General features: G+C 40.0%; 1 protein-coding gene across 4 annotated transcripts in view; it reads right to left on the minus strand.

Moving 5' to 3' along the window:
* Positions 1 to 15,033, minus strand: part of kiaa1549lb (KIAA1549-like b) — a 62,774-nt gene that overhangs the window by 20,890 nt on the left and 26,851 nt on the right. For all 4 annotated transcript variants that reach the window (XM_026170029.2, XM_026170020.2, XM_026170039.2 and 1 more), the window contains exons 2-7: positions 12,453 to 12,806; positions 8,937 to 9,413; positions 8,695 to 8,810; positions 4,543 to 4,762; positions 4,096 to 4,229; positions 3,362 to 3,530 (exon numbers count right to left, since the gene is read on the minus strand). In XM_026170029.2, the coding sequence (XP_026025814.1) occupies positions 3,362 to 3,530; positions 4,096 to 4,229; positions 4,543 to 4,762; positions 8,695 to 8,810; positions 8,937 to 9,413; positions 12,453 to 12,806 (1,470 nt within the window). The remainder of the gene's footprint in view (positions 1 to 3,361; positions 3,531 to 4,095; positions 4,230 to 4,542; positions 4,763 to 8,694; positions 8,811 to 8,936; positions 9,414 to 12,452; positions 12,807 to 15,033) is intronic.

The raw sequence follows: 15,033 nt of genomic DNA on the forward strand, positions 1-15,033 counted from the left end.
GATTAAGCTGTTGTGCTAGAGACTGGTGCAGTGTTTTGGGGAATGCTGTATCAGTGGTCTGTGAAAGCACACTCACAGAACTGTACACTCAGGCATGACAGGAGAGACGGGTGGGGGAGAAGGGTGAGAGGAATAGTAAGGGCTTTAGCAACAATAATGGATAGGGCTGAAAGGCTGTCAGCAAAATCAGTTCAGCGCTGTCTATAAGCTTCAGTCATTTGAACTATTAATCAGCAAGGTTTAGCAAGCTTTTGCGTGAACCCCTGCTGTTTTCTGATGAGAACGTTGAAAATCCCAAATGCTCTCCAGCAAAAGCTATTATTAATTTTCTCTACTTTGTACCTTCACATGTTGAAAAGTTAAATGATCTAGTCTAAAATGGTAACATTTCCAAATAGCTTCAGTCATTACATTTGAGAGAGGTTGTCGCAAATCAGGGGGTGTAAAAGAGCTGAGCTCAGCAGTCCAGACTGCACGTTGGAACGTATGAGATCGCGGGCCTTTGCTGTCAGAGCAGAGCCTAAGGTGGCATGAGAATCCCCCACAGTTAATTATTTACTGCAATAATTGGCTTTGAAGTGAGGAGGCAGCCGCTGCTGGCATATGCTTGCACCTCCTGTGAGCAGTGTAATATCACTAACTGTGAGGCTACAAAACAAACAAAATCACTGTTACACACTTCTGTCTTTAACCCCACTGTCTCTCTGGCATTTTCCTCCATGTCAGTATCTGCTCCCTCTGTCTCTTCTTTTTACCGAGATTGCCTTCCTCTCTTTCTGTGCTCAGCAACTGAAACAATATGCCTGTAGGCAACTTGATTTTCTAACTTAATTCAGGCTCAACACAAAGTGGTTTTTAGTTTAATGCTCACTACTGGAAATCCTATCTATCTTGATTTCAACAATGTGAAACCCAAGACTGCTATCTATCCTCAGAGGCACTTAGGTCAGATCCCAGATTTGTCAGATTGGAAGACGCAAACCAAATGTAAAATATTTAATCTTAGATTGTTTTCTTTCTTCTGCACAGGACACACCAGGCTACGAGCAGGGAAACTGCTCTTTCTAGACAGGCACGTAGATGCTTTTGAAACATAAGATCTTCATTTAGTATTTTTAACTGTTAGAGGTAGTACCCCATTTTGTTTTGTCTCAGCAGCACAACCTTTGGACCATCTTACTTCTTAAAATTCAGTTTTAGAGGCTTTTCTCCTTCCCAGTACATAGGAAGTACTATCTTGATTAGGCTAACATGAGTGCAACACTGTTGACACTCTAGATATTATATATAGCTTTATTGAGCTCATATGGGATGGAGAAAATGCAACTATCTTTGACTCATGACTCCAAAATCTCATATATTTTGATAACAATTTCCTTTAACTTGTTACTAAACTTAAACCATACAGAAAATTGATGTGGACTGAAAATATAGAGGCTATAAAAGGATTCAAAGAAATAAGAAAATCCACAAGAAAAGATGAGGATTCATTACAGTCACTGGCATGCTATTAAATTACTTCCTATTGGTGATGTGAATGGAAAACATTATTACCACTATTTGACAAACATTAACACTCAGTTCTGAATCTTTCTAAGATCCAAACAAGTTGAGTCTAAAGGTTAGAAAATCTGTTTGGTCTCTTCTCACAATGTCCTTAGCAACAACAGAACATGAAGAAGACTAAAAGTTAAAACTAAGACTGAACTCAGGCAGAGGTTATTGCAAGGAAGCCTATAGTCCTATATAAAGTATCAGCTCTGGTGTGATCCTGACCATGACCATGTCCAAGTCCAATGATTAACAATTTCTCAAACTGACCACAGTCTAGAAATATTCAAGCACTGAACCTGGTTAGAAACTTTTGCAATCAAGCTGGGAGTCTTGTTTCTGCTTGAATAGAAAGCTAACCAGAGGTGCAGTTTCAACACATCAGCCTCTTTAAATCCACAGCTTGTCCCGTGGCTTCCTCTGTATTCCTGAGGTCTGCTTGACCCAGTGAGTCTTTAAATAGAATCTCTCCAGACCTGTTTGAGCTATATAACAGGTTTGCTTACACTGGATTACATAATGCAAGACACTAAGGCCCATTTTGCACATATAATGTTTAAGATAATAATGCTACTGGTAAAGCATGAGCAGGACATCACTGCTCTCAGTGTCTGCACAGGATGCCTTCAGGTTAGGAAACACACCTTTTGTATGAACTTGTAATGAGCAAAACGTAACTCCGACAAGGACGAGAGAAAAAACTGAAAAAGTGCCTCGCTGTATGACTGCTGAATACGAAAGATCATTTCCTCTTCCATGCATTTGGCTATTATCTGCAGGGGTTTCAAGCAAAATGTGTGATGTAATATGACAGGTTGACTTCAGGGTACATGATAGATTATATCTAGCTGTTGCTGACTTGCTTCTTCTGGTTAACACATTCTGAAGGTCCCATTGCTTTTGTTTACACAAACTGCAGCGCATCAAGGAAGCACAAATCCAGAAGCCATTATGTGAAGTGTTGCTGATGATAGACATAGACTGAAGCACAAAAAATCTCCAGGCGATTTCTGGGTAAAATCCTGTTTGTGTGTGCGTGTGTGTATCAGAGTAGTTCTGTTGCTGAATCTTTATTGTACATTTATGTGAACCGGGTCAAGCAAAACAACACAATCCCTCCTTTAGGGATTAATAACGTACCATAAAAATAAGTCTCATTATATTGCATGCATCTGAGGTCCATGTCGACCATATCTCCATCCACTGAGCAGTTACACAAGGGATAGTAACAGGCTGCCATAGGACGCTACTGGGATTGCTGTTTAGACTCCTGCTGATTCCCTGTCACTCTTTATTTTATTCCAAGTACAATGCTAACACAGATGGATGCTGACTATGCCCTCAAAGGAGGCTGAGATGAAAGGCAGAGGCTTAGTTGTGTCTTTTCATCAACTTTCTTTAAATGACTCAAATGTAAAATTGTGATTGTAATAGCATAAGAACAGTCAAAAACATCCAATTACTGAAAAACTGGATGTCAGTCAGGCTTAGCAAAGAAATTTATGATTTTTGCCAATGCCTAGAGAAGCTTTTTGAGTCCATGTGAATGCAAAAAGCTCAGAATGCATTAAATTAACTAGGGCATGATTTCTAGCATAGTTAATCAATACTAAAGTTTCAGTGTCCAAACAACTAGAGCCAAACATGAAAGCCCTGTGAGACACAACCTGAAACATCTGGAATCTCTTTTGTATTTAGAGAACAAATCATTCCCAGGAGAACTCAAGAACTACCTCTGATGCTTGTTCTTGTAGGGCCTGTTGCATTACTCTTGCCTAACACTCACTTAAGAATGCAAATTGCAACTTACGCTCAGCAACGATAAGTGGCGGATAGAAGAGGAAGTAGCCCACTAGTTCAGCTGACAGCTGACCAAGTAGATTTGAGGCAGCAGTGCCATTAAGAAAGCCAGTCCCATTCTTTAGAGTGTAGACCAGTGACACAGCAGGGGATCCTGCTGCCTGAGAGACACTCAGCATCTAGGAAAAACACAAAAGTCGAGGTCAGAAAAAGAACAAGGCATAGAGAAGTGTGGGTAATATGAGCAAAATGCTTAGGATTATACTGTATACTGTAATCTGCAAATTCTAAGAAATATTTTTCTAAATGACAGGGGAGGCACGGAAACAGTAACTGTCTTTAATGATAAATATCATCAAGAATCTCGACAGCAGAGAAATATGTATGTATAAATAAAAGAATTCAAAAATACAGTAGCTTTATCCATGCATAAACGGCAAATTAGTTTTAATATAGGGTGCACTTTAATGTGGCAGCACATTAAAATTAATATAACCAATGCCTCTCCCGCATAATTAAGTAGTTTTTGAAAAAAAGGCACAGCCTAATATGCTTAGGGACAATTTTGCTCAAACTGCACACAGTTTGCAGCCTTTTGTGGCTGCCACATCACATAAACCACATGGTGATACTGAAGTGTAACAGGGGGCAAAATTAAGTTATTTATCATCAATATCTATCCTGACAGCATGCGGAACGCCTACGCAATTCCAGGACCAGAACACAAAGGTTCCCCCGCAGTACCTGAACAGAGAGTCTGCTGTTAGCGTTAAGCACTTTGGCCTGCGCTTCGGAAAAAACCTTCTCAAGCCTCTGTTCCATCATTTGAGAGAAGCGACAGGACCGAGGATCATCACCTACTCCCACAAACTGTAGCACTGCAACATAAAAACAACACAAACTGACAAACTGCATTCTGAAAATCAAAGAATTCTTCAAAAGCCTGTAAGAGTGTGTTTTGCTATCTTTGACAGTATATAACTATATTAGGAACATTTAGAATTTGACTTATTTGTGCTTATTTTATAAGTACCTACATGCCATATTGCCATTTCTGTCTCTGATGTGGTATCACAGAATTTCTTTTCACACTTCATACCCTTCCAGTGCACAGTCAAAGAAGGAACATATAACGGCAAGTCTCAAGCAGACTTATTTTTTTCTTTTCAACCTGACTGAGCACTGGCTGACCTGTTTTCAGCTGGAAGCCTGTGGCTGGGCTGGGTCTCCATAATGCAACTGGGAGGGGCAGGGCTGTTACCATGGGGAGGTACTGCCGCAGGTCTGCAATCAGCTTATCACGGCCATAGGATGCCAAGCCTTCCATCACTACAGACGGAGGGTAAACTATATCCCCTCCAGTCACGTGATAAGCCACTGTCATGTTGGGAGAACCAAATACAGTCTCCACCTAAGAAAGAAAAAGAAAAAGAGAGTTGGATGTCTTTGAGAAGCCATATTGCTTACATTTTACCATTAATTACAAAATGATTACCTCTACAAATCCATGATTAAAGAAGGTATTTTCAACATGTCTTCTATGATGTGCTAAGTGTTATGAAAAAGTTTTGAGCCATACCTAGAGCCCAACTAGAGCAAAAGTTCTCCAGGCTTTCAAAATTTATTCAGACATTTTAGTCCAGTCATTATATCTAATAATTTTCAGAGGATTTCTTTTTTACTTAACACATACCTATGAATCATCCAAGAATAAAAAAGTGACCTAAACCATTGGATGAACCAGTGTTCTGTCTAGAAAACGACAACTTGGCAAAGAACCTATTTTAAATTGTGTCTCTAACCACAGCCTGTCACACACACACACACACACAAAAACACAAATTATTCTAGTTTCCTAATACAAATCTATAAAAACTACCAAATATTACATAGTTTGACAGGAATAAAATTCTGTTTTTGCACCAACAGAGTGATTTCCAAAGAGCTGCTAGCCAAAAACTCAACATATCTCAGCAGTGTCTACTTAAAATGTTGAGGAAACTGGACAAGTAGATGAAAAAAGAAGTGGCAGGCCAGTGAGCATATCTATATCAATATCAGAAAGTTATGTACTTAAGGAAAAGGCAAAAATCCAGATCTGTCACAGGACCTGAGAGATGCATCTGGCCCATCTATTTGATTCATCTACTGTTTGCCAAAGCCTGATTAGAAATGACCTCACTGGAAGGGTGACAGTCATTCATTCTTAATGAAGAAAAATGATCCCTTCTACACTTTTAATGAAACTTAAACATACAGTATATTAAGATAAAATAAATTCTGATTTCTGTAGAAGAAGAAAGCAAATATGCTAACCCACTAAATGTAGTCATAAAAAATACATAAAAATACATTACAAAATGAAAAATATCCAATGCCAAAAAAACAATATAAAAAGCAAAATAAAATTGTAGAGAGAAAAAAATCATCCAAACAATAAATTACAGGCTAGGAATAAAATGAATGAATGAATGTCTGCGTTTAGAACCTCCTTAAAGGTCTGAGTGGTTCCTTTCACATTCCTAAATCAGAATAAAAGATACTTTATTATAAGATGATGCAAATCACCATAAAGCTGTTATATGCAGCACTGCATACCAGTTTGCATCATTACCCACAATGCAACCACAAAAAGTAAAGTGACATCTCAAGTGGGCCTTTCAGATAGCCACTGCTTTTTGCCTTTTTATTCATCTTATTACAGAATGAAAATCACTTGCAGACAACGACTAGATGTCCAAGTCACTGGTGTGCTGCTTGTGGAGAAAAATATAATCAGAGGAATTTTGTTTCTAAAGGTCTCAAAGAACAACAATTTCTGTGTGTTGTATAGGGCCATTAACACATGTAGAATAAAGTTGTTCAAACATGGTGATTCATATGTTATGTCTGCTGACTTACTAGTAAGACAACTGAATAGAATAGCTTGTTAATGTCATCAGCCACACCTTTTACTTCTCCTGCTATAACAAATTGAAATTTCTACTGTAAAAAAAAACTAGAACGGTTTTTAAATTTATTTTAATGAATCTTACCATATAGTAAAAATCACTCAAATAGAAATTGCATACATGCTATGAAATCGTTCACAGTAAATCGGAAGATGCACTTGTTATCCAAGTCACTAATGAGAGCATCAGGAAGAGGAGGGAGTGATCGTGGAATACAGATATGTGGTGAGAACCATGAGGGCCTGAGGGGCTGCTGAGAAGAGAGACATGAGCGAGACTGTTAAATAGGTGAGTTTGGGACAAAGACGCTTATGTTCCTGCACCTCTAACACAAGAGGACTGGAATCAATACGTTCACGGATATAAATGCAAAACCTGTGTGTTTGGGAAATTGTGTCTCATTACAGAATAAAATTTATACAGTATGTGTTTGTCAGTTAGAGTTTGACTTCTTCGTGAACTCTGAGTACAGTGAAAGTGGAAAAGGGAATGATGGCAGATCTAGCGTGCGTGTATGAGAGGTGAAACCATTCAAATCCGTTATCTAAACCCATCTGAAAGCCTGTGCTGACAAGGAGATCCACTAGCCGAAACACTGAGAGCCTAGTCTCTGTAGCTGAGAGTCACCACTCTGCTTCCTCACAATTCAGCCTTGTTATGAGCTCTGTGAAAAGAGCCCTTTATTATCACTTCATCCTCTTGGGCTTCACCCATGTGAAGGTGTTATTAAGAGATTGCATTTCGAACACACACACACACTAACTCAGTCTCAAAGAGTGTGACAGACTGCAGCAGACCGAACAGATCCCACTATTGGCATTCAAAAACTCTCAAGTTGTGGCAGAATCCTAACTCCATGAAAGACACGGAAATAGTTCACTATTATTTTTTTAATGGTCTTAGTCCTGAGGTTCAGTTCATTTAGTCTATTTCTTGTGATCTTTTTAGCATCAGCTCAGCACATCACTCTCCTCCCAACCATTTATAACCTATAATTAAACACAGAAGCAATTTCCCCAGCCAACAGCTTGCCTCTCATTGGATGAGAAAGAAGTGCTACTAAAAGGAAACCAGGCAATGCTGAAATGGGTGACAGGAGTGCACTGAAGCAAGACACCTTCAGAGACTACAGAGAGCGAACATGTGAGAGCACTGACCTTCACATCGCCAGGACAAATACACAAGGCTCCCTCTCAAATATTTGATACTTCCAGATTGAGAAATACAACACAATAAGGCATTTCATTGAGCTACGCATACACAAACACACACACACACACACACACAGGTGCAGTTTACATTTCCTGGAGCAATGACTGTGACTGTGACAGTGCTATGAAGACAGATTTCTCTGTATTTACTTCCAGACCTCAAAAGACTGTTTTTATAACAAAATATATTGTTTGCATGTGCTTTATTCGTATATTCATATGTTTACCATCTTACTGACATCATCACAAGAGCAAGTCTTTGGTAGATCCTCACAAGTAAACATTTCTGTTCCTCGCTTGGTGTTTTTCTCACACTTAAGTCACATTGAGTGAAGGTATTGGAGGCTTACTGCAAGGACAAGGTGGCTTTTGGCAGTGCAGGGACTATGACTGGTTCACAGCTAACCTATCCACACACAAAAAGATGATTGTGTGAAATATGGATGGGTTCTGCAGACACTCAGGTTGTGTCTTGTAAATATCTACAGCACCGATACAGTCCTAACATGCATCTTATTTTAATCCTGGTACACTTAGTCAAATATGTGACATCACTCTGTGCCTTCTGGGACACATTCAGTCAACCTAATTTCTATATTAGTCTTCATTTCTTTTCACACAGCCTACATGAGGGTCCTCGGTATGAGTGTGTAACACATGCTTATAAACCTCTGGTTTTCTGGAGAGTGCACAACCGGAAAACAATTCTTCAGTGTTAAAAATGTATTTATTTATTCAGTTATTGTCTAAGCTGAATAGTTTTTTAGGGTTCTTGAGGGTTCGAGCTATTTTTTTTTAAACCAAACCTCTGAAAAAGGGAATTTGACTCACATGAGCTCATGGCAAGCTCATAAGACATTAAAACCGTGTCAATGAAACAATCACAAGGTATCCACACCCTAGAAGATACCCGACTTTATCTTCTGTTCTTCTCTAAATAGGACTGTAATTTCCAGAAAAATAAATATTGTTTTTCTATTATTGTTAAACTGGTTGTTAAACTAGAGAAGAGAGACCATAAACGCATAATGAAAGCGTAACTTAAGTTGCAATTCAAGAGAAGCTGTAAAAAGAATACATTTGTTCAACCATATTTGAAGAAATCAAGTTATGTTATCCATCTATAAACATGAAAAAGATGTAGTTGTAGCACAATAAGCAATAACTGGTGAAAGTCTGACCTGTGCTTGGGCAGAGGTATCATTGAGAGCTTTCCTGAGGCCTTGACTTAGTCCCCTTCGCAGGTTTTGCCTCTGAATGCTGTCTAGCCTGTTTCTCCTCACATAGATGGAAACAACTAAGAGACAGACAAAAAGGACAAGACAGGACAGGCAACAGACAAAACAAGTCAGAGCAATAAATTTAAAAAAAACATATCGTTATATTATTTTTCTCTAGGACTTCTCCAAAAAGTACTGTTTACCTGTTTTCACCCACATTCTCTCAGTGATGTTGCACTGCTGTGGTGGAGTCTCTGTGGTAGTGGTGAAAGGTGAGATGAAGACAGCCGTGACCCCCCTGGGAGGGCTCGTTCTTAGGACAGGCGGTGTGAATGTTCTCCTGTTGGACTGAGTCCTGACGGTTGTGGTTTTCCCGGTCGCGAACGTGGTCTGTGGTGTGGTAGTGGTGGTTGACTGCGTAGTGACTCTTAGGGAAGGCATGGTAGTGGTGGAGTTTTTAGTTTTTGTGGTTGAAGCCGTAGTGGTGGAAAGCTTAACAGAGGCTGTCGTGGTGTCTTGTCGAGGGGTCAGAGGTGATACCTGAGTTGTCCTCTCGGTAGGCCCAGCAGAATGGGTAATTCTGACTGATTGAGAGGGGCTTAAACTAGCCTCTTTTTCTTTGGGGAAAGTGAGTCCAACTGTTTTGGAAGTTCCAGCGGTTAATTCATCCGTCTCTGCTTCTGTAAGAACAAATGTCTCAGTCACTACCGGTGAGCGATTAGAATCTAATAATGAGATCAAACTTGGTGATGATGATGGAAATGAAGATTGCTCAAGATTTAGAGAGACGGCTAACGATGCAGTGCCTTCATCCATGGTTGCTTTTCTTGTGGTGGGTCTTATGTATGAGAATGAAGATGGCGATGAAAATGATGATGATGATGATGATGATGATGATGATGATGATGATGATGATGATGATGATGATGATGATGATGATGGGTAAGAAGGGAAGGATGAAATCAGGTCAGCTGGGAAGGTTGATGCCTTCAGGATGGAATCAGTTGTCTTACTCTTGCTGTCAGTATCAGAGATACTATGCACAGGGCTATTTGAAAGTGTGACAGCAGAATCAAATGCAGATTCAAGAGAGGGAACAGCTGTCAGCGAGGGGCTGTTCCTGGTCTTATATATCAATTCAACATGAGCAGCTTGGGAAAATGCTGCAGAATCAGTAGTTATATGAGACAGGGGCAAAAAAACATCTTGCTCTACATTAAAAGCCACAGATGACCTAAAATTAGCTGGGGACAAGCTCCATTCCTTATAGTCGGAAGTTGCAAAAGATGGATAGTCACCAGTTGGATGAGCTGGATATGGATCACTGGCAACAGCTGTTGAATCAGCAGAATTCAGCATGTACGCATTACGCTCTTGTCCATCTTCCAGCTTTGGATTTTGAAATGAGGGACCAACTGTTGGTAAATTAGATTTTACCCTATCAAAGGTTATAGATGTGCTTTCTAATTTAAAGCCACTGCTTTCAAGAGCCATAGGCTTGGTGGTTTTCCAGTCTGTATATGGTGCCATTAGTTTTGTGCCCAAGCTGAAAATAGCACTCCATGTCTCCATGCTGTTTTGTCCATCACTGGAGGAAGTAGTTACAGCAGGGGAAACATCGGAGGGCATGTTCGTTTCTCTGTCCAGGTGAAAATTAGATTTATTGCTATTCACACTAGTGATTGGTCCCTGAGAGTGAGAAAAAGAGTTTGTTGTTTGTGTTAAGGTCATTTCGGACAGTTCATTATGACCCACCAATGTCACATTGTCTCTGTGAAAAACTCTCATAAGAGGTTCAGCTGTTACTGGTAAAAAGGGGATTTCAGTAGAGATTTTTCCAGAACCTGCAGACCCTTTAGTCAGCATGAAAAAATCTGTTTTAGTCCCGAGAGATGGGAAGCGTGTTGCGAACACTGATGGAGTTTCTTTCTTGTAAAACACAGCATCACTGATCAGAGAAGATTCATTGTTTCCATTGAATACAGGAGAACCTTGCAATACTTTACTATTTTCTGCTCTTGTGTGGGTCTCAGTCATGCCCTCTGATTTTATATGAGCAGAGGTTTCATCAGAGGACACCACTGTCTCTTCAGATTTTTTAGAAGTTAAACTAAGTGTATACAATTTATGGAAAAAATCAGGCAAAGGCCTTGTTTGAAGAGGTCTTTCTGAGGGAATTATTTGCGGTGATGAAACAGATTTGGGTTGGTTTGCAAAATATATCGCACTTCTGGAAGATAGCTCATCTATATTATTATAGTTCGGGTTGTACGTAGGCTGATTGAGGTGTGAATGGCTTCTGGTTTTATAAATTATGTCATTTGCAGATCCTGAAAGAGATTCTATCTTATTGCTAGAAAATAAAGTTTTTGAGGTTGTGTAATCTATGTACAAGTGAGTTATGCCCTTGGAAGACCCAGTTACAGATTCCTGAATATTTCTGGGTCTCAAATTGAACAAATCTGACTCCAGTGCAGACGATGTTGTTCCTGTTCTGGTGCTCAAACTGGGGATAGAACGAATAGTGGAATCAGGTTTCAGCTGTGTGAGTGAAAGTGAGTTATTCAGGTGAGCATGAGTGGAAACAGATCTGAGCTCTGCTGCCGTTATCTCTCCCTGGTTGTAAATTACATCAGTGGCAGGGACTCTGGGACTGCTGTGACCCGCTGCGATCAGTAAATCACCAGGATTAGATACATGCTCTGAGGACATCATGCCAGAGTGGCTACCTGTTAGCTTGGTGATTGCAGCTTCAGAGAGCGTCACTTTACCTGGTGGAGTCTCCAAGGAAACTGTAAAAAATGATTCACCTGGTGTGATCGCCATTACTGGTGACACAGTGGGAGTCCCAACATGCGAGCTGAGTGATGACATGACGGCATGACCTTCATGAATAAAAGTGTGACTTTCTCCTGCTGTCTTAACTTCCTCTTCCATGTATGCCGTTTGGTTTAGAAGCCACTGTGTGATATGACTAGAAATTGAGTAGCCTTTAGGATGGGCAGACAGCAGTGCTGATGTGGGATTTTGTGAAGCTCCCTGCTGCCTTTGAACAGTTTGACTCTCCAGTTTAGAGGGAAATGAGGCGTTCATTTCAAGATTATTGGCGGGTACAAAGTTCATACCTGGATTTTGCATTTGAGTAGGTCTGTACAAAATTTTTAAAAGATTTTGACTATAGTTAGGAGTAGAGTATAGTGTATATGTGCTGGTAGCTGGTGTCTGGATTTCTTTGGGTGTTGCAATTCTAGTGTATAATTCACTCACTGGGTAGATTCTGTCCACTGATGAATGTGTTGTTACTTTATTGCCTTTATCAATGCTGGTTTCACTTGAAGAGTGTGGCCGTTTGCTTGTTTTGCTTTGTCTCTCCTGTCTTACAGATTGCAGGTCAGCAAGTGACTGAGTGGTGGACTGCGGGAATGTTAAACTGTCTGACCAACCCTGAGACCTTGCTGATAACGCTGCTGTTTCTGTCTGAAGGGCTTTGTCTATCCACTCAGTGGAAGGTGACAGGAAAAATGAGGGCACGGAGGATGAAAGCACAGACAGTGTGGATGGAGATGGAGAAGACATTATTGGTGTCAACTCTGTTGATGATGGAAACAATGATACAATGTTGTTTCCGTTTGTGAAGGATACACGTGACAGCCTGGATACAGTGTAACCAGCAGTCTGAGGCGGTGTTGCGTGTTTTTGAGACATGCTAAAAGTCAAACCTGAGCTGGCTCCCACATGTGACGATGAGGAGGACATGTCTGAGCCCTGGCTGGAATTACGTGAAGGCCATTGGGTGGTATGGATCTCATCCCTGGTGATAGTTGGCAAGGTTCTACTTTGATCAAGGCTCACTGGATGTTTGACAGTTCCTGCCATCATGGTTAAGACAGAAGAAAAAGCAGGCTGCCCCGATAAGCCCTCCGCATCAGTGTCTGAGTGACTGTCTGAATGGACAACTGGGAAAGGCACCTCCTCAGCCACTGACAGGTCAGCCGATGGGTGAGCAGGAACGCCTGTGACTGCTGGGTCGCTCGGTAAAGGTGAGGAGCCTGAGGCATCGTAGGTGGATTTTTCTGTTATGAGGGCATAAGAGGGAAAGATGGTTCAGTAAGTTACAAACAAAACAGATTCTTGTTCTGCATACCCATGCACATCAGTAAATCAGCAACAAACAAATACACTGAGATTTCTACCGCAGTCATGGAGTTATGAATTCATCAAAGCTAACTTCTTAGAAGCCTTCAAGTTTGCAGTTAAAATGTTAATAAATCATTAATGAATTGATGTTGGTCCAGATGCTCTCCTGTTCTTTCTGCTGTCCAACAGTCAGTTGGAGATTAATTAATGAGCTATCGAAAAACATAAAGCAGGACAAGGTTAAAGGTAAAAGCAGTGGTACGGAATAACACATTTCTGAATTTTTAAGCCCTAGAACCTGTATGAAATGCCATGCTGATGCCCTGTCCTATTAAATGACAGTGTGAAAAATCAGACTGCCACTGCATTGTGCGTACTCATTCAGCCTGCATGTCAGCACAGTATTACTTTTCTGTAAACAAGACCGATGAGGCCATTACATAGAGACTGGTATGTCTCACTGTCACACAGGATCAAACAAAGCACATGTGCAAATGGATGTTGCTGTCAGTGGTAATTGTGATATTTTGGATAAGCTATCATTTAAAAAAAAAGAAAAGAAATAATACTTTCAGTGTACAATCTCTTAAGATTGTGAGAATTATCACAAATACTACTTAGTTAGAGGAATTATAATGATAGGTTTCTAATAGTCTCAGACAATATACCAAGGGCAAACATGTATTCCCAAAATAGAGGAAAAGGCACAGTCTTCAAAGTGGAACAAATTGAATTACTCAAGAGATAGCAACCATGTTCTAAAGTACAGCAAAGATTATGGCACGCCTAAAAAACCACTTTGGACTTATTGTTACTGTGTTTTGTGCCTTTGCAGAAATTACATCTCAGTAAAAGAAAGAGAGAGGCAGCTGGAGAATATTAGCTATCATCAAGATGCTGGAGGTCATTAATGTGCTGAAGCTGAGCTGTTTCTCATCCGTTCCTGTCCCTACCACTTCTTTTATTCACGGCACATCGTCAACACATCCATACAGGGATTATTTTATCCATTTATGAAGCTTAGCATTCCTGTCACATCTTCCACCCCCTCAACATGCTTGCCTTGCTAAAGTTAATCTAACTAGCAAACCCCTTAGTGTCTGAGAGACATGGACAGAAGACGGAGTTCTGGGGACTGTTTTGACATACCCGAGTACTCAGAAAAGCAAAAAAGATACTCAAATAGCGTCAATGTTATTTTGCCAGATCTATTTTTCAATTTCATTTCTTTTAATAAATACATACTTGAGGATAGAATAAAATATAAGATAAGTGTCCAGCACATTCTGTGAGGCCTTTGAGTCTATTTCTTTTTTTTGTACAACACATAACGATTAGCCTAAGGCGGTGTGTACTAACACAGCTGGGACTGAAAACACTTTTTTTCTATCAGTAGAATTACAGAACAAATGAGAACTGTAATAGAATTTAATACCCGTGCATTTAGCAAAAGTTCCAGGTTTATAACTGTGAATGTAGCCTTAAATGTCACCAATATCCCAGAGAACTGGAATAATGCTTTTCATAATTTGTTTTCAGAGAAGTAAATCACAGAATTTTATTATCTGCCAGTATTAGTTCCTTAAACACAGCCCCCTCATCCTGTATTTGTGATCCCACTTAATTCCTTTTCTCCAATAAATCTGTAACATGGTAAAATGTGATTAGTGAAACTGCTATACAGCAATTTTTAATCCATTCTTGAAATCCAGTGATACAAAAGAGTGGAAATAAGGTAATTGCTCTCATCTATTCACAAAGGAGTTTAACAAAATAAAGGATATCTGTCCTTCCTTAAGGCTACTAAAAGGTCAGAGATACTACCTTCCATTCTTCCATCCTATCCTCTACCCCCCATCCTCAATCCCACAGTTAGCAAGCCAACTTCTTTTGTTTCATGGGATGGATGCCAGTCCAAGTGAAGGTGTAAGTTCCACCTGTGGTTTGCCACCTGCTCCGATGGAGCTGAGCATATGGAAGGATTTTTAACAATGGACCACAGAGGACAATACTTGCAGATAAAAGCTGAGAGGAAATGTGAAAGTATAATAAAAAGGGTGGGCTATGAAAGTATATATAGCAGTGGGAGAAGAAGAAAATGATGACATTTTAGGTCATTTGGAAGAAAAACTGTAACTGCCTTTAAGTCTACAGACTGTTCAC

The sequence above is a fragment of the Astatotilapia calliptera genome, chromosome 1 (genome assembly GCF_964374335.1).
Source record: "Astatotilapia calliptera chromosome 1, fAstCal68.1, whole genome shotgun sequence".
Taxonomy (NCBI): Eukaryota; Metazoa; Chordata; class Actinopteri; order Cichliformes; family Cichlidae; genus Astatotilapia; species Astatotilapia calliptera.